This window comes from Seriola lalandi, unplaced genomic scaffold (assembly GCF_002814215.2).
Source record: "Seriola lalandi dorsalis isolate HSWRI2012SDOR001 ecotype SW California unplaced genomic scaffold, Sedor1 jcf7180002054927, whole genome shotgun sequence".
NCBI classification, from domain to species: Eukaryota; Metazoa; Chordata; class Actinopteri; order Carangiformes; family Carangidae; genus Seriola; species Seriola lalandi.
In genome coordinates this window covers 1,688,614-1,713,704 of record NW_019525479.1, presented here as the reverse complement: position 1 = coordinate 1,713,704, position 25,091 = coordinate 1,688,614, and the positions used below count along the sequence as shown (strand labels likewise).

Below are 25,091 nucleotides of genomic sequence, written 5' to 3'. Positions count from 1 at the left end.
AGTTTAACAATAAACTTTATTGTCCAAAATGACATCAGTGGACTGAAACTGTAAACTTCACTGTGAATTAAATAAAATAACTATAAAAACAAATAACTATAAATAAAAAACATAAGAACAAATATATATATATACGTTATATATAAATATATATTTAACTTGAATGAAAACAAAGGATCAAATATACACAAAATGCCTATATAACTTGACTTGACCCGAGCATTTCCACTGCATTATTGCTTCTCATTTAAAGTATTCGTATCAGCGCATGATGAAGAATATATGCCCCTTATCACATATCTGTGGTTTTATATTGATGACTGTGGACTGTCTGTGCACACAATCATTTGGCAAAAGGAGCCATCAGTCCATTGAGTGTGCAGCGTTACACTCAGACTTGTTACTGAATGATTAAATGAGTGAAGATGTAGGTTTGAGGACCGGACACTCACCTCTGTGAAGCTGAAGAAGAGTCCGACGCCCCCGAGGATCTTCAGAGCCTCTGTTGCATGAGTCAGCATCTTATCTCCACAGCTGAAACACACACTGCCCTTTTTGCATAACTAGAGTGAAAAGACAAAAAAGGAGAAGACCTTTAGTCAACTGTCTGTGAGCCAAGCCAGTATTAGCTTCCCACATCTATTCTGAGAACTAGAGAAAGTGTCCTACTTTTAAATGATTCTGATTGAGGGAAACAATTTATTTGAAAGACCATATAATCTGAACCAAACAGAAACGTAATGCATGCCCCTGTGCTGTTCAAGCAGGTTTTCCATTAAGGAACACAATGTTTTTCTTTCCTGGTGTATGTTAATGATGAAAAATGTGACATTTCAGACTTACAGCTGGGCAGTTCTGCACATCCAGCTCAAACTGTGCCCGGCTGTTAGTCACATTGAGCAGCCCACAGCAGTTCAGCTGGGTCTCCAGGTCTGTCTTGGTTTTATTTTTCAATATTCTCCAGGCAGAGTTCAGAAGTGCCTCCTGGAAAAGCAAATAAGACAGGGGACAATAAAGAATAAGAAAAAGGAATTAAATCTTACAGCAATTATTTACGGAAAAACATGAACATATTTTGATTAATGTTGAACATGGATGCAGCGTAGGAGAATTTACTCACTTGCTGTCCGCGGTTCATCGCCAAGCAGGAACAGGAAACTCCAAATTGGAAGAGGAAAACGATGAACAGAATCACCATGTACTGGGAGCAAGAGGTCAAGGAAACAACACTGCAACACACTCACATATTCAAATAGCTGTTGACACGGCTTTATACTTCATTGCAACTTACGAGCTGGGTCGCATGGTCTAAAGAATTATCACGATATATTTTCTTTCATATATTCATTTATATGCATAATTATATATAGATTTAATACCATTGATGAAAGAAAAAACCTGTTTATTAGACACCGAGTTTGAACATAACATGTTTATTTACAAGAAAACTTACAAGGCACCTTTTAATTTGAAGTTCAAGGCTGTATATTCATTTTAGGGTTGAATCCTGAATAAATCAAATAAAGGTTTGTAAGGTTCTTAACAATCAATTAATTCTGAATCACTAATTTCATGCTCTCCGCATCTTTCATGCCTAAACAAGGCAACAATGCTTTTAAAAACTTATGTATCAAGCTGCCTGTTGTGCTGCGCTCTGTTAAGGTGCACCATTATTAAAGAATGATATATTCACCCATTCAACAGTAGATGAAGCTTCTGATATCAGGTGAAAACATAACATTATCTAACCATGTAATCTCTATCGGTTTGGTTTTCCTAATACTTGCTCTACAGATATTTGCAGCTCAGGAGTTTCATGGCCTCCCAGTCTGATTCCTGCCCTACCCTTTCCTGCCTTTCCCCTCCCCCCCTCTGGATTTAGTGCTAAAGTGCAAAACAGATGAAAAACGAGTCATAAGCAAAACCTATGAGCTGCTCAGAGCCGGTTATCAGGCAGACTTTAACAAAGTGTAGACACATCAGCAGTCTGTCTTCAACAGGCTGTTTTTAAAGTTGCTCATCTTCACTGGTCCAAAGTCAAATCGGTTAAATCATAAGCCACATTGAGCCAACATGTGTTGAATGTACACAACCCACACTCACGCACATTACTCCACGTGTTTTGGAAATGTCAGAAAATGATCCGGCTTCTTTCTTTATTTCATATAAACAGATGTCGAGCCGATGCGTTAGCCTTTTGCTCACCACTCACCAGAAGGTTTGTTTTTCTTCACCTCCAACATTTGGATGTATTATGTATCATGTACAATTAGAGAAGGAATACACAAAGAGATTCATGGACAACCGTTGACAACCATTTCTACTTTTTGTAGAAAATAAGGAAGCTGGAAAGACAGACTGAATGAATATCTGTTCCTCCTTATTTATGTATCTACATGGAATAAGTGCCATCTTTCTTTTGACCAGTCTTTTTATTGTTATTGTTTGTTTGCATGTCTTGTAGGTTGGGTCAGGCTGTTACTATTTTTCTTTGTATATGGTAAACTATATTCATTGTTTTGTCTGTAATCCTTATTTTATTAATACTTTTAAATGTTATGTCACAGATATCGGCTAATGCACACTGGCACTGGTAGTTACATTTATGTGCCAGATAATAATAAAAATACATAGATGTGACAGACAGCAGCTGGTCTGGTTCCTTTCAAAATGGCTGAAAAGACAGACAGGAGCTACTACTGCTGAGGCTTGAACTAACGTTACCACAACAGGCTTGTTTGCGAGTCTGGCTGCATAACGTTCGCTTTTCAAATGGTGGTGAAGGTTGGTTGTGTTGCCACCATCTGCACATCTTGTAACAGATATCACTGCGCTGTTTAACCAGCTTTAAAAAATCCAAACCACTTCCAAATGCCTGATGCGGTGTGACCCTCTTTCTGCACGATTCCTCATTTCGTGCCAACGTCTGACTCTCCTCACAGTCGCTCATTTTTACATTTCCAACAATGCTGTGTGTGTTTTTCCCTTGCTTTCGCCGTAAATGTGTCAGCTACATAACCCTACTGCTGGGGCCTGATAGAGTGTTTGTGCAGATGAGGGCTGACCCATATGCAGAACAGATACATTCATTGAAAATTACGCATCGGTTTATTGTGGGAAATTTTCTGTGACAATTACAGATCGTTTCATCATCCAGCCTGACTGCAACTCACCCAATAATCACCTGTAAACCTGTGTATTAACGAAGCGAAAGGATACAAAGAAAAGCATCACTTGGTGGTGGTGTATTGCTCCGATGAGTCCTACAATGGCGATGAGCAGCAGGAAGAAGCCCACTGCGATGACCCCTCCGATGATGTGGATGCTCGACACCAAGCCGAACCCTTTCCCCCATGCTGCTACTCCAATCAGCAGCAGCCCGACCAGCTGCAGGGAGCAGAGGGAAGGAAGTTAACAAGAGTCAGCTGAGGCAGTGTGTATCGGATGGAACGGATCTCATCACATGGTCAACAGCAACAACACCACCACTTATCCTGTAAACACCGTGTAAGTCTTTGGGAAGTCTTTGCTGATTTAAAATTGAGTCTACATAAATAATGCAGGTGAAGCAGAGCAAAAGTCACGGAGAGAGAAACAAGATGTCTAAAAGTTAAGTTTAGTGTAAACAACTTTTCACGTGTGTCATAAGACTGCTGGTCCCTGGACAGTTTTTACTGTTTTTGAACAACTGAAACAAATGAGTTCATTGTGATGTTTTCTTTTACGACTTTTAACACTCTGCAAACACAAACTACAAAATTATCCGTTTCAAATCATTAAGGTGAACCTCTCTGCTGTTTGTCCTAAAAAATGACACCTGCAGAGTTCATGGTGACATTAACTCAGTCCAAAAGCCAAAGATATTCAGTTTAATGTCATAATGACATTGGCATTTTTGCTGAATGCAAATCAATCAATTGTTTCAGCTCTAGGAGGAACTGTTTGTTCCTCTTGCCTTTTTACATGTCACCGCTGCCTGTCCTGATCTTACACACCAGCATCACACGCAGTGACTCAGCTGTCAACAACATGATCGGTGGCATGTGTACATGTTCCAGTACTCAAGTGTTCCTTTCAGCACAGAGTCGACTGGGACACTAAGCTCTCAGGCTGCGTGTGTCGTTAGCTATACTCCCATGTCTTCACTGAGTGTGCAGGTGGCTGACTTGCAAAGAAGACATCAGGTAATGCAGGATTTCTGCAGGTTCATGAAGTTAAATTTAAGACTTTTTAAGATATTTCTATTAGCACATCAAATACATTTTAACACTTGCTATTGTATTTTTATTATACTTGTATGTGTCCAAAGGGTTTATGTATCATGGAAAAGCAGCAGTGGCAAAATAAGTATGTGTTATCATACCACATTTCCAGCAACATATAACAATAATTCCTGATGATATAACTATTCAAATTAAAGTGACCTGGACCCAGATAAACAGCATAAAATGGATGAACAGATTAACCAATTACAATTATTATTTTAAGAGTTTTTTAAAGTTATATATGGTATCTTCTTATTGTCTTAATGTATATTGTATCTACTATCTAACAGCTCAGTTAAGCTTTAATATCCTATTGCTCTCTCATCAAACAATATTTAACACATGCCAGAGGATGGGCAGGAACCACTACCTGTTAACAACAGGGTAAACACATTTGTAACACTAGGCAATAGTGAGTGACCACAACAATAGAAACACCTATACAATATGATGCAATGGAACAGCCCTGCAATACAGCCTTACTTGAGAGTGTTTTGTTTTTGTTGAGACAGCTACTATACAGGGTTTCTACAGGGTTAAGTTAAATTTAAGGCTTTTTGAGACCCCTTTAATACTACATAAGAGATAGTAATTTAATACCTATTTCACAATCACACCAGCCAAAGTGTATAAGTGTGTATGACGGAAAAATCCGCTGATACAGGTTTGATGGTGCTCACTGTGACCCCACAAAAAATTGATCGAACACACAATCCGCAATCGCAACAATCCCTCTTTTGGTTTACAGCTATATAAAGTCTCTCCGGAGCCCACAACCACAGACGAACACAGCTTCAACTAAAATTACTGCCTTTTAATCAAATGTTATATTGATATGAGCAATAAAAAATTTGATTTCATTTTTTTTCTTTACACTGAACTTTGTATGAAGTGAAAGTGATTAATAAAAACTATTTATGGTGGGATTTATGGAAGCATCCTCACTTTACTTTTACAGGTTTATGCAAGGTTCAATAAGTAAAATTTAAAACTTTTAAATAGTTTTATACCATAATGAATTTAATTTCACAGTCACAAAGAACAAAATGTTGAAAGATATCAACGAATACCTGTAGGGACGATACGACCAAGAATTATTTACCAAGAATAAGTAGAATGTGGAATAAATGTCAGTTTATTTACATTTATTTCACATTTTTGTCATTATTTCCTGCCATATTGCTAATTATATAAACATATATATAGTCAGTAAACACAACAATGGATGAATAGATTCAATGAAAAAATAACTTATTAGTTAAAAGGTGAGAGGTCTAGAGCAATAGTACTATGGACTTCCCAGCCAGGTTTTCAACATTTTTCTACATTACTGTCTATGGCATTCTTTAGATCTTTGTAAATGACTCTTTAAACTAGGTTTTAAGTACTTTCGGTAAGGACATTGAAATCAATATTATTATGACTTTCCAGGAACTTTAGATACCTTGTTTTAGTGTCTAAATCCTTTGCACAGTACTGTATATGAAGAAGTAAAACTGCAAAACACAGCCTTAAAATGTACCATTCTTCACAGTATGTTTATATGTATATGAGTATTTGGATTTACAAAGGTTATATTTAGCTTTAGAAGTGTTGTACAGGATCTCATCAATACAGGAGGGTACGGGGACTCATTTCACTCTGATCTCAGTTTAAACACCAGTTTACAGGGAGTTTATGTTAGCTGAGCTGAAGCCACAGACACGGAAACACACACGCGGCAGCTGATTAAACCTTGTTGTGATAAACCCGGGTGACTGATAAGAGAGATGATGTGGAAGATGAACCATTCAAGCATGTCACTTTCACATTTTAGGTCAGCTGGCCTCCCGGCTATCGGGAACATAACACAATGGCGATAGCTAACAGGCTAAAGCGCTAAGAGCACTACTACTACATTACTGTACTACTCAGCTAACGTACGATACTAAACGTCAACGTTTTTATATGTAATCAACAGAACAGAGTACATACCAATAGTTACCAGCAGAGTGAAATCAGAGGCATGTGAAGCAAAAGGCGAAATCATCAGTAATATCCCTGCTAACACTACGCTAGTTAGCCTCAGCTAACGAGGTTAGCTAAAACTTAGCATGATGATCCATTTTGTTCACTCACCATGTAAACCACATTCAGGGAACAAAGCGCATTTTTGGAACAGGTGAAACCGCCACAGACCATATTCGAAAAATCCTCTATCGGCTAAGTCTGGCTAGTGAATAAGACTTTTCTTAATTTAAAAATAAAACGCAAGAGATCAGTGTTGTCCGGCTCTGGGCAGCGCTGACGTCTGGACTCAGGTGTTTTTGGTCAGCGGAGAGGGCGTGTTTGATGACGTCAGTACCACGCGATACGTCAGGACGTAAAAAACGTCATCGGTTCAAATCTGGAACACAGAGCAGGACCACAATTAATAAACCGGTTTACTGTTTTATTGTTATTATTATTATTATTATTATTATAAGTATACTGGTATAGAATGTAGAAAACATGCAGCAGTGGAAGAAGTACTCAGATCCTTTACTTAAATAAAAGTTCCAATACAACAATGAAAAAATACTCAATTTCATGCAAAAGTCTTGCATTTAAGATCCTACAAGTTGTGGTTGTTTTGCCTCTTTGTAGTAGGCTAATTTATTTTCTGTCTGTAATTATGTATTGTTTGTTCCATTGGCCAAATATGCTTTTAATAAAAAAATTCATAAACTGTTATTTGTATAAGTATGATGAGAAAAATATACCTAAAGTATAAAAACTAAAAGTACTCGTTCTACAGAGTCTTGGTTCCTGTGACTGATACATTAACATTATTCCACCCAGGAGCTGGTTTATCTGCTTTACATACAGTTGGGTAGTTTAGGCTAATCCACTGGTTCTCAACCTAGGAGTCAGGAACCTCCATGATTAATCATGAGATGATTAGGAAAAAGGAAAGGAAAGGAAAGGAAAGGAAAAAAGAAAAAAAAAGCTCTGTCACATGAATCTGTTTGAGTTTATTTTGTACTTTTCTCTAATCTTTGCTTTTTTTGACTGTCTCGTATTTTATGCGCTTATCATATACTACTTAATGTAAACTGTACATCTGCAAAAAGGTAACTAATACCCGTATTTTTATCATCGTGATTGTCTCACACCATAAATATTATGTTTTCTATTCTGACCAGGGGACAGTGTAATTTAACCTACACTGAAGTAATCATACATATATGTAATTCTCACTGTATCACCAATATATCCGAAAGCAGTGAATATTTGTTCATATAAGCCAACTTGTTAGCAAAAGAATGACACACAGCAAAAAACAGACTGCGTCCTCTAACCTGTTTACTAAAACACATCAGCTGTAATAACAGTGTTGTAAATTATGTTTTTGTGTCATTTTTCCTTTGTCAGTAGCTGTTATGTGAGGTATGAGGCAGCCTCAGACGTCTTTTCAGCGGTCTGATCACCGCAGCAGTCAGAGCTGCCGTATAGCGAAGAATATGGTTTGAAATAAGGAAGTGTATTCAGTTCATTTCAAACCTGCAGAGGAAACTGAGACGCACATCAGTGTGAACTGACTTTTGTGGTCTAGAGAGAGAGAGAGAGAGAAAAAGAGAGACACCCTTATCCACTGCCGCTTCTTTCTCAGCTGCTTCTGTGTCTTAACTTCGCATTGATCTAGTGGAACAAACAGCCAGGAGTTTAAATGGGCTGAAGCGAGCACCTTGCTTCAGGTTACAACGAATCCATGTGTCAGGATGAACAGCAACAGTAAATCGGTGAACTCTGTTGCAATAAAAGCAGAGATCAAGAGGCATGAATCTCTCCAGAGTGCAATCAACAGACTTTCCAAGCAGTTTGAAAGGGTCGCGGATCAACAGCTGCGCTCAGGCCTAAAAGTTTACCTCCACAGTATTCAAGGTAAGTTCGTCTTTCTTAAGCTTGGTGGTTCTTTGTGATTCACTTTTCTTCGCTGAATTCATGGAGGAAAGCAACATATTATGTGTCCACTCAAGTACTTATCAGAATTTGCTGCATGGTCTGACTTTCACGATGCTCACTCATGTTTATGTAATATGTTTTTTGATATGATAAACAGGAAAAACTATCACTGCAGATTTAGTTTCGCAGCGAGTTTAGTTGCTCTTTTCATCAACATCAGGCGTGGGGTGTGGGAGAACATGATAGCATAGGTGATTGATATCTTCCTCTGCGCTTCCTGTCTCAGTCGGTACGTCTTTTCATGGAAGAGGTGCTCAGTCGATGTTCACTTCCATTCTCATTTCACTCCGAGGGCAAAAATGGACTTCCTGGTGGCTGCTATGTAGTGGCATTTATTTATCAGCCAGCTTCTGGACACGGGCGACCAATAGCAACATCCCTCAGCAGCCATCGCCATGGCAGCAGGATGAAACCTGCTGTGCGGCCTACTTCCTGTCTGCCAATCTGCAACTGCCCTCAAAGCCACTTCCTTTCAGACAAACAGGGCCTTTACATGTGAAGCCGATCAGTTTTACATCATTTCCTCATATCGCTACTTCCCACCGTTTCTAGTGAATGTGACACAACGTGTTACTGTTAAACTTTTTGTCTTATCTGGAACTTTTTGTGTCGAAGCAGCAAAGGTGAGAGGAAGACGTACTTAGATCCTGTAAGTAAAGTCGCAACACCACGATGTATAGACACTGGAACAGTTCTGGCTGCCTTCAAAATTCTACTTGTAAAAAGTAAAAGTACCATTAAAATGCACTTAAAGTATCAAAATTAGAGAGATATTTCTTTATCCTATGCATACAAAATAATAACTTGATCACCAGTGGTAGAAAGTCACTAAGTACATTTACTCAAGTAATGATCTTAACTACAATTTTAAGGTACTTGCACCATTTTCTACAACTTATACTACTACTATTCTTATACTCTGCCACATTTCAGAGAGAAATATTGTACTTTTTAATACTCTACTTTTATCTGAGTAGTAGTTTAGCTGTAGTTACTACAAATTGAAGGTTAAGCTTTCACATTGAAAACATTTTTAAGTGTTTAAAATATAAGATATTGTTAAACATTTTGATTTGTCGAGCAATGTCTGGCTGAGGCTCCTTGTCATGTTTCATAAGTCTCTGAGCTGAAATGGTTTCATTTTATCAACTGTTCAGTTCTGATCTAATATTTCACCAAACAGCAAAGCGGGGAGATTCAAAAAGATAAATATAAATGTGTGGAGCAGAACTTTTTGTTTCTTCTCCTTTCCTCTCCCATTATTTTTCTCTCGACCCCTCAGATTTATCTGGTGACCCACTGGAGCGTCCTGACCCCTATGGTGGAAACCACTGGACTAAACTGAAACCAAACCAGCTCCAGCTCTAACAGCTACAGCAGTCACACATTGCTTACACATTGATTTATCAATATTAGCTATATAATAATGTCACATATACTGTAATAATATATCAGTCACATGCAGGGGACATTTTACTGCAGAACAAATACAAATAGCTGATAATACCTCAAATAATACCACTTTTTCTTAAGTAAGATTTTAAATGCAGGACTATTTTTTGCTATTTTTACTTAAATAAATAAGTTATTGTATGTAGCAATGTAAAAGTTTGTTTTTTGTTTTTTGTTTTATTTTGTTTTACGTGGGAGAGAAAATCGATCTATGAGAAAATGTACTTACCTTCCCCCACTGGTGAGGTCGAACCGAGTGCAATGAAAACCTCAAAATATTTTCACATTAGCTTTTGGTTTCATCATAATTATTCATTTGCCTCTTACATTCATTCCACTGTTTGTGAATTGAAGGTCAGTCAGCTCCCTGATGGGTTTTGGTGAGCTTTGAGGTCTTTTTAGGATCTGGCAGATCTTGACACGCTCTGAGAGGCAATCCCACTATGTGTAAAAGCATTCAGTTGAATTTTTTCTTTTAATATATAATTAGGCTGCTGGAGTGTCGACACTGTAGTGAGGATCAAAGAAAGTGCATCCACTGTGGGGCCTGGATCTGTGAGCGTAGAGTTCACTGATGCTATAAAGAGAGCCACCTCTCTTATGGACTTAATAAGCGAGTGGGATGTGGACGACTGACTGTGTGCCAAGGAAAGGCTGGGAGCAGAAAAAAAAAAAGACGGAGAGGAAGAGAGGGATGAGGTGCTGCTGAGCTAAATGAAGACATTTAAATGTGACTGACTGGTATGTGCACTGCAGCATGGCAGCAGAGTGAGAGATTGAGAGGGGAAAGATAGAGAGGACAGCTCACAGTGAAGGAGAAATGAAAACTCACCCAGCATGACCACTGCCCTTGGCCACTGTCCATCTGACAGCACCCGCCCATGGGTGTCAATGTGTGTGTGTGTGTGTGTGTGTGTGTGTGTGTGCGTGTGCATGTGTTGTGGACAGCTTTGCCTGTATACATGCATGTGAGAAAGGAAGTGTATTTCTAAAAAGTGTCTGCCTGAAGACAACCTGATTTTCTGCATTATATATGTGGGTGTCTATTTCACAATAATTTGATTCACTGTGCAGCGCAGCCAACTGCAGTAACCTTACATGCACTTGAACTCACACGGTCATGTCATGTCCTCTCTGTACTTGTTAAATAAGGATTTTACACACGCATAACGTCACCACCCTCAGAGTATGTTTGGATTTTTTTTTTTTAAAAAGCAGCTCTTCCTTTCAGGGGTTTTATTCATGACTCCTCCTCTGTGGCTGCGGTCATCATTCCTCTCAGGTCGTACGTTTTCCCCTTCAGCCAAAGGCGGTTGTCAGAGGTCTTTTGTATTCAGTGTGAGTAGTTATTGCCCTCTCACTGACTGTGGAAGGGAGGGGGAGGCGGGCTGAGCAGGTGGACAGTCAGATCATGTATTATGGGATGATGGTGGGAGGCTGAGAGTGCTGCACTGTGGGGAGAAGCAGCCTCTGATTTCACATCAAGGAATATTTTTTAATCAGAGAGTAATTAACATGAAATTACACCCTGTAATAATTCAAGAGATTGATGTGTATCATGTTTGCTGCAGCATTTCTGTTGTTGCGCACAGCATCATTACATCAGTTACTCTAGTAGTTTTGCTTATATTATAATTTTTGTTTGTTAAAATTAGTGAATTGATTTGTCACTCAACAGAAAATTAATTGTAAAATATTTTTATAATAGATTAATCATTTAAAGGTACTATATGTAAGAATGTGAAGCAATTTACATGTATTAATCGCTTTTTTTATTGTCAGTGTGTTAATGAATTGAAGTGTAAGTTAAAAAATTAGGCCTGACTTCTATGTAAAGGGCTGAATCTTCCAATAAAATCCAAAGGATGTGACGTTTATGTTCACTCCCAAGTGCCTTGCCTCAATGCCCCCCCCACAGCGCCAACAGTGTGCAACGATAGCTAACATTAGCTTAGAAATGGTATCTGCTAATGTCAGCAAACGACCAGCTATAGCACAAAACGTCTCTGTTACTTTGCAGGACATCGATATAGCAAAATGAGATGTGATGGAAAATATCATGTCAATAGTGAAGTGATGCAACACATCTTATTTATATATTATATATATTTTTTATATTCAGTCTAGTTCACTAACTATTAGTGTTATCATCCAGCAAATTTAGCTACTGTATGCTAACATTGCTGCGTCTCAGCGAAAGTTAGACAAATGGCGATTGCTAAAGCTAGCTAGCTGCCAACATATCATATGCAGAATGTCAAATTCAGACTATAGTCTAAAATATATCTTACTTTATAGTTGAACTATAATACCAGTGTAACTTTAATTACCTTATTAAACAACATGATGCCGGTCAATCACGTTCAGTCTTGTGTATATCACATCACTGTTGCCGATGGCGAGGATGCGTGTTTGCGCCTAACCACAGAGTGTGAACACACCTGCAAGCAACAGGATGCTGACTGCAGCTCTGTTACACATTGAAAAATCTTCCAAACATTTTATGATTCCAGCTTCTCGAATGTAAGAATTTGCTGTTTTTGTTTTATGGTAAACTGAATTTTTTGTGGGTTTGAACTGTTGGTCAGAACTTGTTGAAGATTTGAAGACATTAAATTGGGCTCTAGTTTATCTGTTTGTTGACCAAACTATTGATTGATCAATCAGGAAAATAATCTGAAGATTAATTGATAATGAAAGTAACTTTGTTCCATAATATAATTTATTTTGTGCAAAAACATTTCACATATTTCATGATATAGAAAATTTTCTGTGCTCAGTTAAATGGGTTTGTTGTAATAAAATAGCAATCTAGCCTGTGTGTAATTTATTTTTGCCTTCAGTGGTCCAACTATTGATGTCCAATATGCTCTCATCCTCTCTCGTCATTGCTTGGTTCATGCTGTGAGCCCAGAGCTTACCCACTTCTGCTAATGAACACATGCCGTAGTAGGCAATAGACTACAGATCAATACACTCACAGGAAACCTCTTTCACTCACATGTACGACACACACACACACACACACACACACACACACACAAACACCATTTTGATACAGTGATCCTGGGAATGATTGCGATACAGAATGTACCAAAGGATGAGGAGGGGGTGGAGGAGGAGGAGGAGGAGGAAGGATATGGAGGAGATGATTGTGCCACTAGAGCCAGGAAGATTGTAACACCTTAGCAACAAACAAGCCAAGCCTCCTACTGAGGAGGAGCCACATGGAGCCCGACACACACATACACACACAAACACACACACACAAACACACACACACACACAAATAGATAAAAACACAAATAGACAGCTGAAGAGTGATGGATGATCTTGACAAAACTAGCAGCTGTATAAATGAGACAGGGAACAGACACTTGGAAAACGCAGCCTGCCTGAATGCCTCCTTCCATCCACAAACATGCATCCATTTTTTTTTCTTTTACTGTTTTTCCTCCTGACTAACCCTGCCTTCCTGCTTGCCTCTCCGCTTCATCTTTCCTCTCCCTGCCACTGATCCCTTCTCCTACGGTCTCCCTTCATTTAGCAGGTCCAGCTTGTGTGTGCACTGCTGCTTTACCACCAGCCGTTACTCACTGCCTCCCCCTCCTCTCTCCGGCACGCAGGGAGAAAGATGGAGGGAGGGGATGGGGATGGGAGGGATGAGCAATAAAGAGCAGGGACCCTGCACAGTCTGAGAGGAGCAGAAGGAGAAAAAGGGAGAGAGAGAAAATAAAAAAGGGAAGTGGGACGAAGAGAAGCAGAATCCTTCTGCATTGTATGGATTGCTTATTGGAACAAGGAGGGGCATGTAGAGGGAGGGACATTGGAGATTCCTATCAGTGTGTTTGTGAAAGCAGGAGAGAGAAACGCAGAGTGTGAGAGGGAAGAGCTGTGGATGTATGTGTGTGGGAGTGTGTATGTGTGTGTGTGATGTGCTCTGGACTCGTTGAACCTGTGCGACGGTGTCTCTATCGGAGAGCTTTAGAGGCAGTCGGGGAGCTGGTTGAGCAGTGACTCGCCTCAGCGCCTCCTCTGTGTTGTCATGCTCAACGCCTGATGCGCTCAGAGGACACAGGCAACCCGGGAGACAGCGAGAGGGGCGTGATGGCCGGACGCGCCCTGACTCGGTCACGCATCTCCAGATATCCGCCCGGGCTTCCGTTGGCTTCTCCTCCTGATCCCCTTCATCCCTCATCAATGTCCTTCCTGTGCGTCTCCGTGAGGCTGCCTGCCTTCCTGCCGCCGTGCTCTCTGAATGGATGCTGCTGTCAACACACATGTGTGGCTTGCAACGAGAGCCCATGATCTGGACTGGACTGCATACAGCTCTGGGTGTACTGTGCCATGCTGCTTTAGGGTGACACTAATGTATTTTTAAAGACTTCACCTTTTCACTTTACAGCTGCTGTTCACCATATTCTTGATGACGTATGATGCGGGGCAGTTGTTATTCTGAACTGAATCATGATTTTTGCTCTGAGTGAAGAGGATGGACTGAGCAACACATAAGATGGGGGTGCTGCACATGAAAATAAGGTCAAGTAAATAATTACCATCAGGAACGAAGCATCAGACGCCATAATGAAGATTTATTTGTCTTAGTGGCGGCATATATATGCAGTGGATAGATTTTAATTGGGTGTTTTCGAGGAACAAAAGAGCTGCTTGGACTGCACCGACAGTGTGCTGAAGGTTGTCAGCAAGAGTGGATTTCTTTTCTGTATGCCAGAGAAATTAAAATTACAGCCAACGAAGAAATCCGTGACTGACATTAAAATCCGAAACAAAGAAATAGGGATTTGGGGGATGGATGAAACCAACAGCCCCTCTGCTGTTGTATCTTCTGAGGAGAAACTTAATCTCCCTCCATGTAAGTTTTTTGTCTGTGTTGTGCCGTCAGATTCTTTCACATCCCAACACGCTGGCAGACTGTCAGTTGTTCATGTCACTCTGTCTGGTTTCATTCATCTACCTTGCGTCTACTGAAGCCTGACCACATGAGCGGAGGCGGCGCCCTGCAGCAACGCACCACCTACCTCATCTCCCTAACCCTGGTCAAGGTAGAGGCTGTGGAGGAGAATGGAGGGGAGGCCAAGAACAGCACCCAGGGGAAGGAGGTGGAGGCCGGGTCAGGAGGTGGGGCAGGGGAGGAGGCCGGGGCGAGAGTGGAGGCTGAAGATAGAGCTCCTGCACAGGCTGAGAATGGAGCTGGAGTGGTTTTAGGACAACCACAAAGAGCTGAGGATGGTGCTGTTGTGAAGGAGGAGAAGTTAATTGATGAACTCAAGGATGGGGAGAGAAAAGCCCTCAGCCCTTTGAAAGATAAACTACCCTCCACTGTTGATGTCCCGAGCAAAGGAAGTGAAAAGCCACCGAGCAACCTCTCAATCCCCTTACCTGCTGAGAGAACAACAATTCAGAAGACAAAGTCTGCAGAGACAGACTTAACAAGAGTGGAGAAGACACTTCCCACACCAGAGGCAAAGCAATGCAGGTCTCCATCTCTCACCACAACACCACCAACAGAGGTGTGTGTGGAGCCCAGCCGCACCCCAACCAGGACCAGCCTCCCTATCCGCCCAGCGGGACAACGGCCTGTGAGTCTGCTCAAGTCTCACAGCAGCGTGGCCACCCGTGGCCGCGACTCCAGAGACGGTAGAGAGCGCAGCCCTACCTCAGCCCAGAGCCTCGACCGCAAGGACTGCCGCATGCCGACGCGCTCTCCAGGCCCCTGCAGGGCCTCGTGGGCCGAGGCGAGCAGGCCCGAGGGATGGAGGGACCTACGGGATGAAGCTCAAGCTGGAATACCTCTAGACATTGGAGGTGGTATGGCTGCAGTGATGAGAGACATCCCCAGGAAGGAGAGACTAAAGACTGGTTCGACCTCCCTACCTGCGCCTGCTACCCAGGCCCCCAAACCGGCACGCAAAGGTAAAAGCCGCACGCTGGATAACAGCGACCTGAATAGCCTCTCTGAGGACCTGGGGTTGGCCAGGGAAGCCCAGCAGACACAGCAGGGCCAGCGAGGCTCCGCTAAAGACAGGAAGATGCTCAAGTTCATCAGTGGCATTTTCACAAAGAGCAGTTCGGGGGCAGCGGGGTCATCCTCCACAGCACCTCCTGTCTATATACAGAGAGACTCCAGCGAGGAGGAAGGTAGGAGGTCACAAACACACACACAACATCGCTGTCACCACTTGAACTCTAAATCCAGTCTGCACGTTGACTACATCCATGACAGCAAACCCTTATCAGAGTCACGCCTGTCGTCAGGTCCTCGCCAAAACAATTACCAGAGAGTAGCCCCTTCATCTGTGCAAAGGCATCCATTTAAAATGAGTCGGGGTGGGGTTGGGTGGGGTTGATCTTTTTAAAGAACCCCACACAGGATATATTTACAGGCTATAATGCTGTCACGTGCCGGGAAACATTTTCCTGAAGCCATGTGCCACTGCAAATTGATGACAGATGAAGTTCTTTGATCTGAAACTGACAATAGAATCGTCTTGGACAGTCTTAATATAATTCCCCTCAGAGCGCGGGATGATTTCACACCGCTGTAGGGGTAATCTCTGCACTCACACACACACACACACACACACACACACACACACACACACTTAAGCAGCGTTCCCAGCATGGGTTTAAATCTCATAATGAAGCCAAAGGGGAGAGAAGCTGGTGGCACGATCACAGATGGATTGCACCGCTCTGGTTCATTTTTTGCCTCGGCTTTATTTCCACAAAGCTGAAATGGTTGGAAAGGGGGGAAAAGACATGAGGCGATATTTGTTCACCCACGTCAAGAAGGGAAGTGTGGATGAAGAACATTTCTAATCCTGTCTTTGATATTCCACCCACTACATGTTCTGCCACTACATGGAGCTTTTTTTCCCTGCCCTCACTCTCTCGTCTTTGTCTCTGTCGAGCATTTAATTTACAGTCGTGTCAAAAGAATTCATGAGGCACATTTACTGTAGGACTGTTGGTTGTGAGTTCCCTCCACGTTGTGTGTCGACGGCTGCAGCGTACAACAGTGCAGCTCTTTCACAAACATGTTTGCTCAAAGAAAGAGCGAGTGTCAGCCTGTGGGAGTGAGCGAGTGTGTGCGTGTGTGTTTTATGTATTCATTCAGTCATTGTGTATTCACACTGTTACACATGCACACTGTGGATTCACTCAAGTAGTGAGACTAGCCCCGGCGACTGCACGCGCACACACACACATATTCATACACGCACACACACACACACACACACACTCAGGGCAGGAGGAAGTGTTGCCATGGCAACCGGCAGGACTGCTGCTTCTGCCACTGCTACAGAGGCTGAGACTGATGAAACAGAGGAGGTGGAGGAGGCGTGGTGTGTGTGTGTGTGTGTGTGTGTGTGTGCATTTGTGTGTCTGTTTGCACATGTGTGTTTTAGGTGTGTGTGGCCGTGTGTTGACACACGGCTGAGAGGGTTCTGACAAAATTCCCCCCAAAAAAGGAATTAAGTTAGAAAATTGGCAGTTTTGAATGTGAGCTCCAGGCTACATATGGGGGTTGTAGTGGATAACACACGACTGGTTTGGAGCAGGGAGTGTAGATAATTGGTTTTTTGTAGAAATCTGTGTGTCGAAGCAGCAGAAGGATCACGCTGTCTGGCCATAAAGAGAGCTTTGAATCAGAAAGACAGACAAAATAGACAAAGTCCATGTGTGTGTGTGTGTATCTGTTTGTGTGGTAGGAGTTGCCCTTTTTCCCAGGGAGCTGCCTGCAGCGGCAGCTCGACTGTAAGCTCCTTTTTTCCTCATGTGAAGCACATCATCACCGGCTGCATCTGTGCAGTGTTGGCCTGAACGCATCAGGCGCGAGTTTAATCATCATCATCTGTCTTTGAAGGACACATCACACATTCACAGCGAGGATATCGGGCACTATATCTGTCAGTAGTCTAGCAAAACCTCCTGGTCTCCTCCGGTTTATTCCTTTCCTGCCCTTGTATTTTATCCGCTCTGAATTCGTTTTTTAGCCATGCTAGCAGTGGGCCTCCAGGGATGGCAATGTTGGCATGTTCGTCAGTCCAACACTTTGGTCCGATCTAAAATATCTCAACTCTTGGACGGATTGGCATTGAATGTTACACAGACATTCATGTCTCTCCTCGGGATGAATTATAATAACTTTGGTGATCTGCTGAGGTCTGATCTAGTGCCACCACTATTATTTTGTCCACCCCATTTATATCAATGTGTGAGGATTACGAATACAGACTGATGTGAACCCAAAAACACAACAATGAGGCAGCAGAGTCTCAAAGAAAGCTCAGTTTACTGAATTCAGACAGAATAACAAACCAGGTGATCAGATGATCAGGCAAACAAATGCAATGGGGAGCAGGCAGGAGATCGAAGGTCCAAAAGGCAGGATCTGAAATGACAGGAGAGTGAGTGATGAGACAAGAAACAAAACTAGGTGAAAACAAACTAAGAGTTGGAGGGATTCATGACACAATGACGGTCGAGTATATAACAAAGCCACAACTCTGTATGATGCAACACAATTCAACAGAATCACCCTCCAAAATTCTCACACGTCTCTGAAAAACTGAACATTCATGACGGAGGATTCATTGCAGGACTGTTTTATAAGACTGCTAGGTGTTCCTAATAAACTGGCAACTGAGTGTATGCTTTTTCAGTCTACGTCTATTTTAGTCCATCCTTAGTCATTCTCTCTTTCTCTCTGTTCTCGTCCCTCTGAAGCTGCAGCTGGGTGTCTGGGTGTGAGCGTCACTTTGGGGTCATGCTACCTCTTCTGCCCAGTAGGGACATCGGCACAGCTGTGTGCAACCCAACCGCTCTAGACTACTGTACTGTATGTGCATGTGTGTGTCTGTAGCACACGCCCACCAACAACAGTCACAGTTTTGCACCAAATATTGGTCTCAGTTCACTTTAAAGCTGAAACAATCAGAAAAATAATTGCTATTATGTTGAAAATGAATTGTTTCATTTTTCAAGATAAAACACCAAACAGTCACTATAGTTCCAGCTTCTCAAATGTGAATATATGTTGTATGTTTTCTCTGTTTCCCATCTGTAGTCAGTATTCATAGTGTTTTGGACTGCTGATTGGATTGCAATTTTAGATTCAAGCTAAAGTACTACTGAATCTAAATGTTTTCATTGTGTGGAGACTAAAGTTCAGAACAACTTACCAGATGATGTAAGATCTTGGTAATCTATTGCAGTTTTTAAAAACAGGTGTTAACATTTTCTTACTTAATGAAATGGGAAGAGGAGAGATGGATGAATGTATTCAGTATTCACGGAAATATGCAATTAGTATAGTGAGTAATATCATATTGACTATAAATTTTACATTTAAGGCCACCTTGACCACCATGGAAATAAGTTATTCAAAAGGTTCTGTAAACGATTGTCACTGCCACTAGATATCGCACTGAACCACCAGCATCTCGCACCAACACAAACGCTTCGCCGGCCACACATCCGGCCTCCGTTTGACCACAACCTGCCTTCATGTTTTCAGACAGCAAGGTGTCACGAACGTGTTACAACAACACACAACAACAAGCCAAGAGAGTAACACTGTGTACACCAGCCATTAGCCCATGCTAGCACCGCCGTGAGATGCGCTACAGTTTGCCAGCTAGCAACATTTGCTGAGCGGTCATAACAGCGGTGAGCTAACGTTATCTAGACTACTACAACATTATGTAGCCATCAAGTTACTTACGCACTGAGGAGAAGAAAAGCCAGTTCTGAGTCAAGCTGGAGCCTTTAGCAGCTCATAGTTCTCCATCTCGCTGAAGCCAGACCAGTATTGGCTCAATGGTCGAACTGGGAGAGAAGAGACTGGACTTCCTCTGGGAGCAGACCGTGAGTGACAATAATGGAGCCGGTAAAATCTTTAAAAACTTTATGACTGTTTTGAAGGTCAACTGGCCAATCAGGATTTGAGCCTCTTTCTTTGTCGGAGGCCTTTTTTTTTCGGAGGCCATGATTTCTTCAGCAGAGGAAATTCTACAAAGTCACTTTCACCTGAAGGCTGCTTACAGTCTGTGCCATCTTGTGTGTGGGTGGACCCTGTGTGGTTATAAACCTGGGGGGGACTAACATTTAACAGGAGGTACTCACGTGCACTAACATGCACGTACTGCCAGACCAGATACCGAAACAAAGAGAAACTTAGATTACAACCTACAACACATGACTTCCGTCTCTGCTCAGGGCGCCATTACTCCTTATATCTTGACATAGAATATAGTTGTTAGCTGCTGTAAATTAAAATCTCATTTACAGAATCTTACTCAGTTTTATGGGTAACACATTTTTAGTTTTATAAGCTGTTTATAGTTATTTTCATTTTGTTTTTGCACATCCATGTCCTATTGGGTCAAACTGATCATCAAATGAGTCGGTCAGAGAAAAAAAATATCTATTTTAGTTGAGAGGGGAGCTGCTATTCAAATCCACAGAGGAGTCAGACGTCTTTGAGTGGCAGCTGAACTGAACTGTCACCACACAGCTGCTTGTCATTTCCAGCACGTGGGGAATAAAGTGGATAACTAGTGATGTGGCTGCACCTTGTTGGGTCCCCTGTTGTGACTGAAAGGTTACATTCATTAAGACGACCTGCGAGGCCACACGTGTGCTTATGGCGACCAGTCACGCAGCAGCTGTGTGATTTATTGCTCTCCCACAGGCCGTTATGATGGCTGCCCTTTTTATTGTACATGATCACAATGATGAATCTCCCTCTGTGTCTCTGCCTCACTGACTGTTTGTCTCTGTCTGTCTCTCTCTAGTAAATATTGCCAACAGCCAAGAGTGGACCCTGAGCAGATCCATCCCAGAGCTAAGACTGGTGAGGCCTGAGTTTACCACCCACTGCAGGGCACAGAGGAATTTATTCCATTTATTCATAACTGTGACATTTCATCAGAGATGCTGTTTAGATTGAAAAGTACTTTGACGTTTCACCCAAAAACCTCAATCGTTTTCATAAATATTAATTCCAATTTGAAAAGATGCGGTGGTGGAAAGTAACTAAGTAAATTTTAATTAAGTTTAATTCTTTGTTTTTTTTCATAAAAACCTGTTAACTATGATTCACTGCAATAGGTCAGTTGTATATAAAGCTATTAAATTGGCTCCATATTGACCAGACCCACTTGGAAGTTATCACAATATAATACAACAATAACATAAGTTTTTAGGCTGAAATGATATGAATTGAAAATATATTGTTAGTTTCCTCCTATAGATGACTATATTACTATCTTATCTTTGACTGGTGTTTCCTTTTAGCCTCTTTTTAAAATAATTTGAACTATTAGTAGATGTATAGATTACATCTTTTTAACCCATACGATGCAGATGGGAGTAGGCTATTTTTTTGTCCCGGAGCAAAGTCTGCAGGTTTCCTTTCAGGCTTGTGGGGAAGCCTTCATGCAGCCTGAGAGGAGACATTTCAGCGAGATTAGACGTTAGGAAGAAAATCAACCTTAAACGATAGGAGAAGAATTACACCCTTGTTTCATAACACTTTGTTAAGGGACAAGTCTCCATTACCGGTATTTTATTTTTCAATATTTAAGTACATCTTGCTGAGAATATTTGAAGTGCAGACAGAGTATTTTTGTATTGTGATATTGGTTCATTTACATAAGTAAACGATCTGAATACTAGCTCCATCACTGACTATATGTCCTTATATGGATGAAAGGAAACAGCAATCTAACAGCAGAAATGTAAAATGTGCTGACAGACAGGCTGAACCAACTGATAGGAGCAAAAACATATTTGATTGAGGAACCAAAATTGTCTGTGTTGAAAGCTTTTTAATTCACTCTGAGAGTTAGCCGGTATTTGATGCACTATACAGTGATCATGCAGACTGTTTCATGGTGTTGTATTTCCTTCCTTCTTCTCTCAGGGCATTTTGGGAAGTCTGAAAAGTGGAAAGTCAGCGTTGGTGAACAAATACATTACAGGCAGTTATGCTGCACTCGAGAAGGCTGATGGTAAGAAACACAGACAAACCTCTTGATGCTGTGTTCCTTAACTGCCAGAGTTTAATACTGTCTAAAAACTGTCTTTGGTTTATAAATAACAATAAATATAAAAAATATTCTTGACTTCTTGCTCACAGAGTCTCATATTTAATTATATTTCAGCTGTTCAGAGGCGGCATGATATGGCTTCATCCTGCGTCTGTCACGCTGCCGCCAGCTGCTGAGTAACCTGTCTGTCATTGTCATTGTCTTTGTCAGGTGGCAGGTATAAAAAGGAAGTGCTGGTGGACGGACAGAGTCATTTATTATTGATCCGGGAGGAAGCCGGATCTCCTGATGCACAGGTGCTTCTTTGCGTGAATGCGTGTGTGAGCAGTTTGTGTGAACTACCTGCGGACTTCATCATTATCATCCATCAGGCCCGTGCACAGGGAGCTAACGTCTCCCTCCTCTTCCCCTTTCTTCAGTTCTGCAGCTGGGTTGACGCAGTGATCCTGGTCTTCAGCCTGGAGAATGAGGCCAGTTTCAAGGAGCTCTACCAGCTCTACAGCCAGCTCAGCGCTTTCCGCACAGACATCCCGGTCATAGTGGTCGGCACCCAAGGTCAGCACCTGAATCACAAACATGTAGACTTACATATTCTGAGACTAAACCATAACTAACTGGATATCAGTCAGATATAGGTTGAGAATGATTAGGTGAATTACCTTAACTTCTTGAGGTTACTGAGAAACTTAGAACTTTTGCTGCTGTTAACATATTACATTTTTCTCTAAGTGAAATTAACTGAAATCTGTATATTGCATCCACTTTAAATTCTCATTTTGCAAATGAGATCGGCTTCTTTTTTTATTTTATTACATTACCATTTAATTGTTACAGCCCCCTGCCGCCGCAACCCTATAAGGATAAGCGGTACGGGTAATGGATGGATGGATTTAATTGTGTGAAGCATCATCCCTCAGTCCTGCTGACACTCACAATAACGCCAGGAACAGTTTCTCATTATGACTCCTGCGACTCAAGGGTGTGATAAGTGTCTGAAGTGCGGACCTATCTTCATCATGGCTCACATTGTTTTAATTTTGATCAGAGAGAAGAATACGACTCCTCAGAGACACATTAGTGTATAAAAAGACACATAACTGCCTCCATCTTGTTACTTTTTGCTTAGGAGAAACAAAGCAGGAGCTCCGGGGGTTGGGGTTGTTGCTTCAGAGCGTTTCATGCTGTAAAGTATATGCAGATGATCTAACGCTGTTTCTAAATAACTTTGATGAGTTGATTACATGGTTCATTGGACACTTAGTCAACTGAAGTCATTATTTTAAGTTTGAAAATGTTAATTAAACTTGAAACAGACAAAGGGATCTAATTGCCTGGAGTTTAGAACAATACAAAATGTCATACTTATTATGATCTTACAGTACAAAGAATAAAGTTTCCTGCATTCTCCAAATAAAGCACACAGGTTTACAGAACTATTTCTCTTTGTAATGAATCACAGAATAACATTATTTATGACAAAGAATATGTTGCAGTGTGTATTATTTACATTCTTTGCAGCACTATTGTTTGATGATATAGAATTTTCTAATCTCTATTCTTCTTTTTTAAATTCAGATAAAATCAGCAGCACCAACCCCCGTGTGATTGAGGATCAGAGAGCCAGACAGTTGTGTATTGACGTCCGTCATTCGCTGTTTTACGAGACCTGCGCCACCTATGGGTTCAACGTCGACCGAGTGTTTTCAGAGGGTGAGTTAACACACAAAACACAGGACGAGGGGCCTGATTCGCCATGAAGAAAAGCTTCTGTCTGGTCTCTGATGTAATAAACAGACAAATATATGTGACACATATCGCTGATGATTGGTTGAGTGAACGGTTTAATGGCTGCTCTGTGTTTTTCAGCTGCCCAGAAGATTGTAGCTCAGAAGAAGCAGGCGGCGCTGCAAGCCTGCAAGTCTCTTCCCAACTCGCCCAGTCACTCTGGAGGCTCCACACCTGGATCAGCATCGCTCCCTGGCCAGGTACCACGCACTGACAGCTGCAGTTAGTTTTATTAGGTACACCTGTGCAGTCTAATGCAATTTAATCCAACAGTGCTGCCATAGATTCTACCTTTATGAAGTTTACAATGTCCACTTTTTCTTGACATTGTCATGAATGTAGAATATTAGAAACACTTGTCGATATATTGCAGTCCAGTTCAACACCTGCACCAACTATGACCTCAAACACCTAAACTGAACATTATAGACGATATACAAGTGGTATCTATGGCAGAACAGTTGCATTAGATTGTACAGGTGTACCTGATCAAATGGTTAGTATGAGTTAGTTTGTTTCCGGAAACGCATACAAGAAACTGAAAGAAAAACATCACTTACAACTTTATATATTTTACTGTATATATTTTCAAATAAGTTATGTACAAACTTATGAACAAAATAACTTGGTCATCAAATAGTGGGAGAAAGAAAGATATGTACTTATATACTATTAAATTATTATTAACAGCAGCATTTTAATATTGTAGTCAACTGCAGTGTAGTTAGTTACAGATTCAAAAATTGTAAATAAGTTCAGTATTGAGTAAATGTACACCACTACAAGGTTCCCATCCCACACATGTACTGTTTTACACACTTAGAAATATTTCCATGTCCCTGCAACACAACTCTATCTACAGGATGAAAAGAATGTTAGAATTTTTTAAAGAGTGAGTTTAAGAAATGCATTGAAATTGTGGCGCTAACAGAATCAGGTGTAAAACGCGTTCAGTGGTTGTTTATTCTGTTTGGGGAAACAAGAGACAGATATTACATAAACCCTGATAAAAATAGGAACGCAAAGTGAAAGTGTTCTGCTGTTGTTCTGCTGGTGTTTTCTTCAACAGAAAAAGCTTTAGCAGCGTTTCTGATTCTCACCTGTTGCCACAATAATCAGCTTTTTTTTTAGCATATTCCACCTCTGATAAATCAAATACACACATTTGAAAACGTATTCCACAGAAAGGAGTACAAACTGTACGTTGAAAGCATGATAGGATTTTCAGAGTAAAACTCAGACTGAGGCGCTCTCTCTGGGCAGTTCGTCCGAGGAAGAGTTACATGCATTATAAAGACAAAATCATTTATCAGACTGAAATCTAATTTTAAAAAGGCCTTTCATCACTTCCTCTACATCCATCTCAGCTCCATGAGTATCACATTCCCCTCCTTCACGATGACCAGCGACTGAAAAATTCATACTGTCGATCATCACCCACTTTCTGTAAATCTGTTTCACCTGTTTGACCCGTTACATCTTCAACCCATTCTCACTCTTGCCATCTCTTCCCTTACACCCCCCCCCC

The 25,091-nt window shown here is 41.3% G+C and overlaps 2 protein-coding genes across 6 annotated transcripts in view; one reads left to right on the top strand and one right to left on the bottom strand.

Annotated features, from left to right (window-relative positions):
• tspan31 (tetraspanin 31) overlaps positions 1–6,578 on the bottom strand; it is a 9,270-nt gene extending 2,692 nt beyond the window's left edge. Inside the window, exons 1-5 of the mRNA XM_023393039.2 lie at positions 6,384–6,578; positions 3,220–3,387; positions 1,121–1,201; positions 844–984; positions 453–563 (exon numbers count right to left, since the gene is read on the bottom strand). Of these exons, the coding sequence (XP_023248807.1) occupies positions 453–563; positions 844–984; positions 1,121–1,201; positions 3,220–3,387; positions 6,384–6,446 (564 nt within the window). The 5' untranslated portion in view covers positions 6,447–6,578. The remainder of the gene's footprint in view (positions 1–452; positions 564–843; positions 985–1,120; positions 1,202–3,219; positions 3,388–6,383) is intronic.
• A 1,246-nt stretch (positions 6,579–7,824) lies between these two features.
• agap2 (ArfGAP with GTPase domain, ankyrin repeat and PH domain 2) overlaps positions 7,825–25,091 on the top strand; it is a 28,183-nt gene continuing 10,916 nt past the window's right edge. Inside the window, exons 1-7 of one of the 5 annotated variants that reach the window (XM_023393010.2) lie at positions 7,825–8,168; positions 20,522–20,580; positions 21,652–21,739; positions 21,989–22,074; positions 22,198–22,333; positions 23,354–23,488; positions 23,645–23,763. In XM_023393010.2, coding sequence (XP_023248778.1) covers positions 8,006–8,168; positions 20,522–20,580; positions 21,652–21,739; positions 21,989–22,074; positions 22,198–22,333; positions 23,354–23,488; positions 23,645–23,763 — 786 coding nt within the window. In that variant the 5' untranslated portion in view covers positions 7,825–8,005. Of the gene's footprint in view, positions 8,169–13,470; positions 15,861–20,521; positions 20,581–21,651; positions 21,740–21,988; positions 22,075–22,197; positions 22,334–23,353; positions 23,489–23,644; positions 23,764–25,091 lie in introns of those variants that run through there. The other 4 variants (XM_023393011.2, XM_023393009.2, XM_023393006.2 and 1 more) reach the window with 4 other exon arrangements.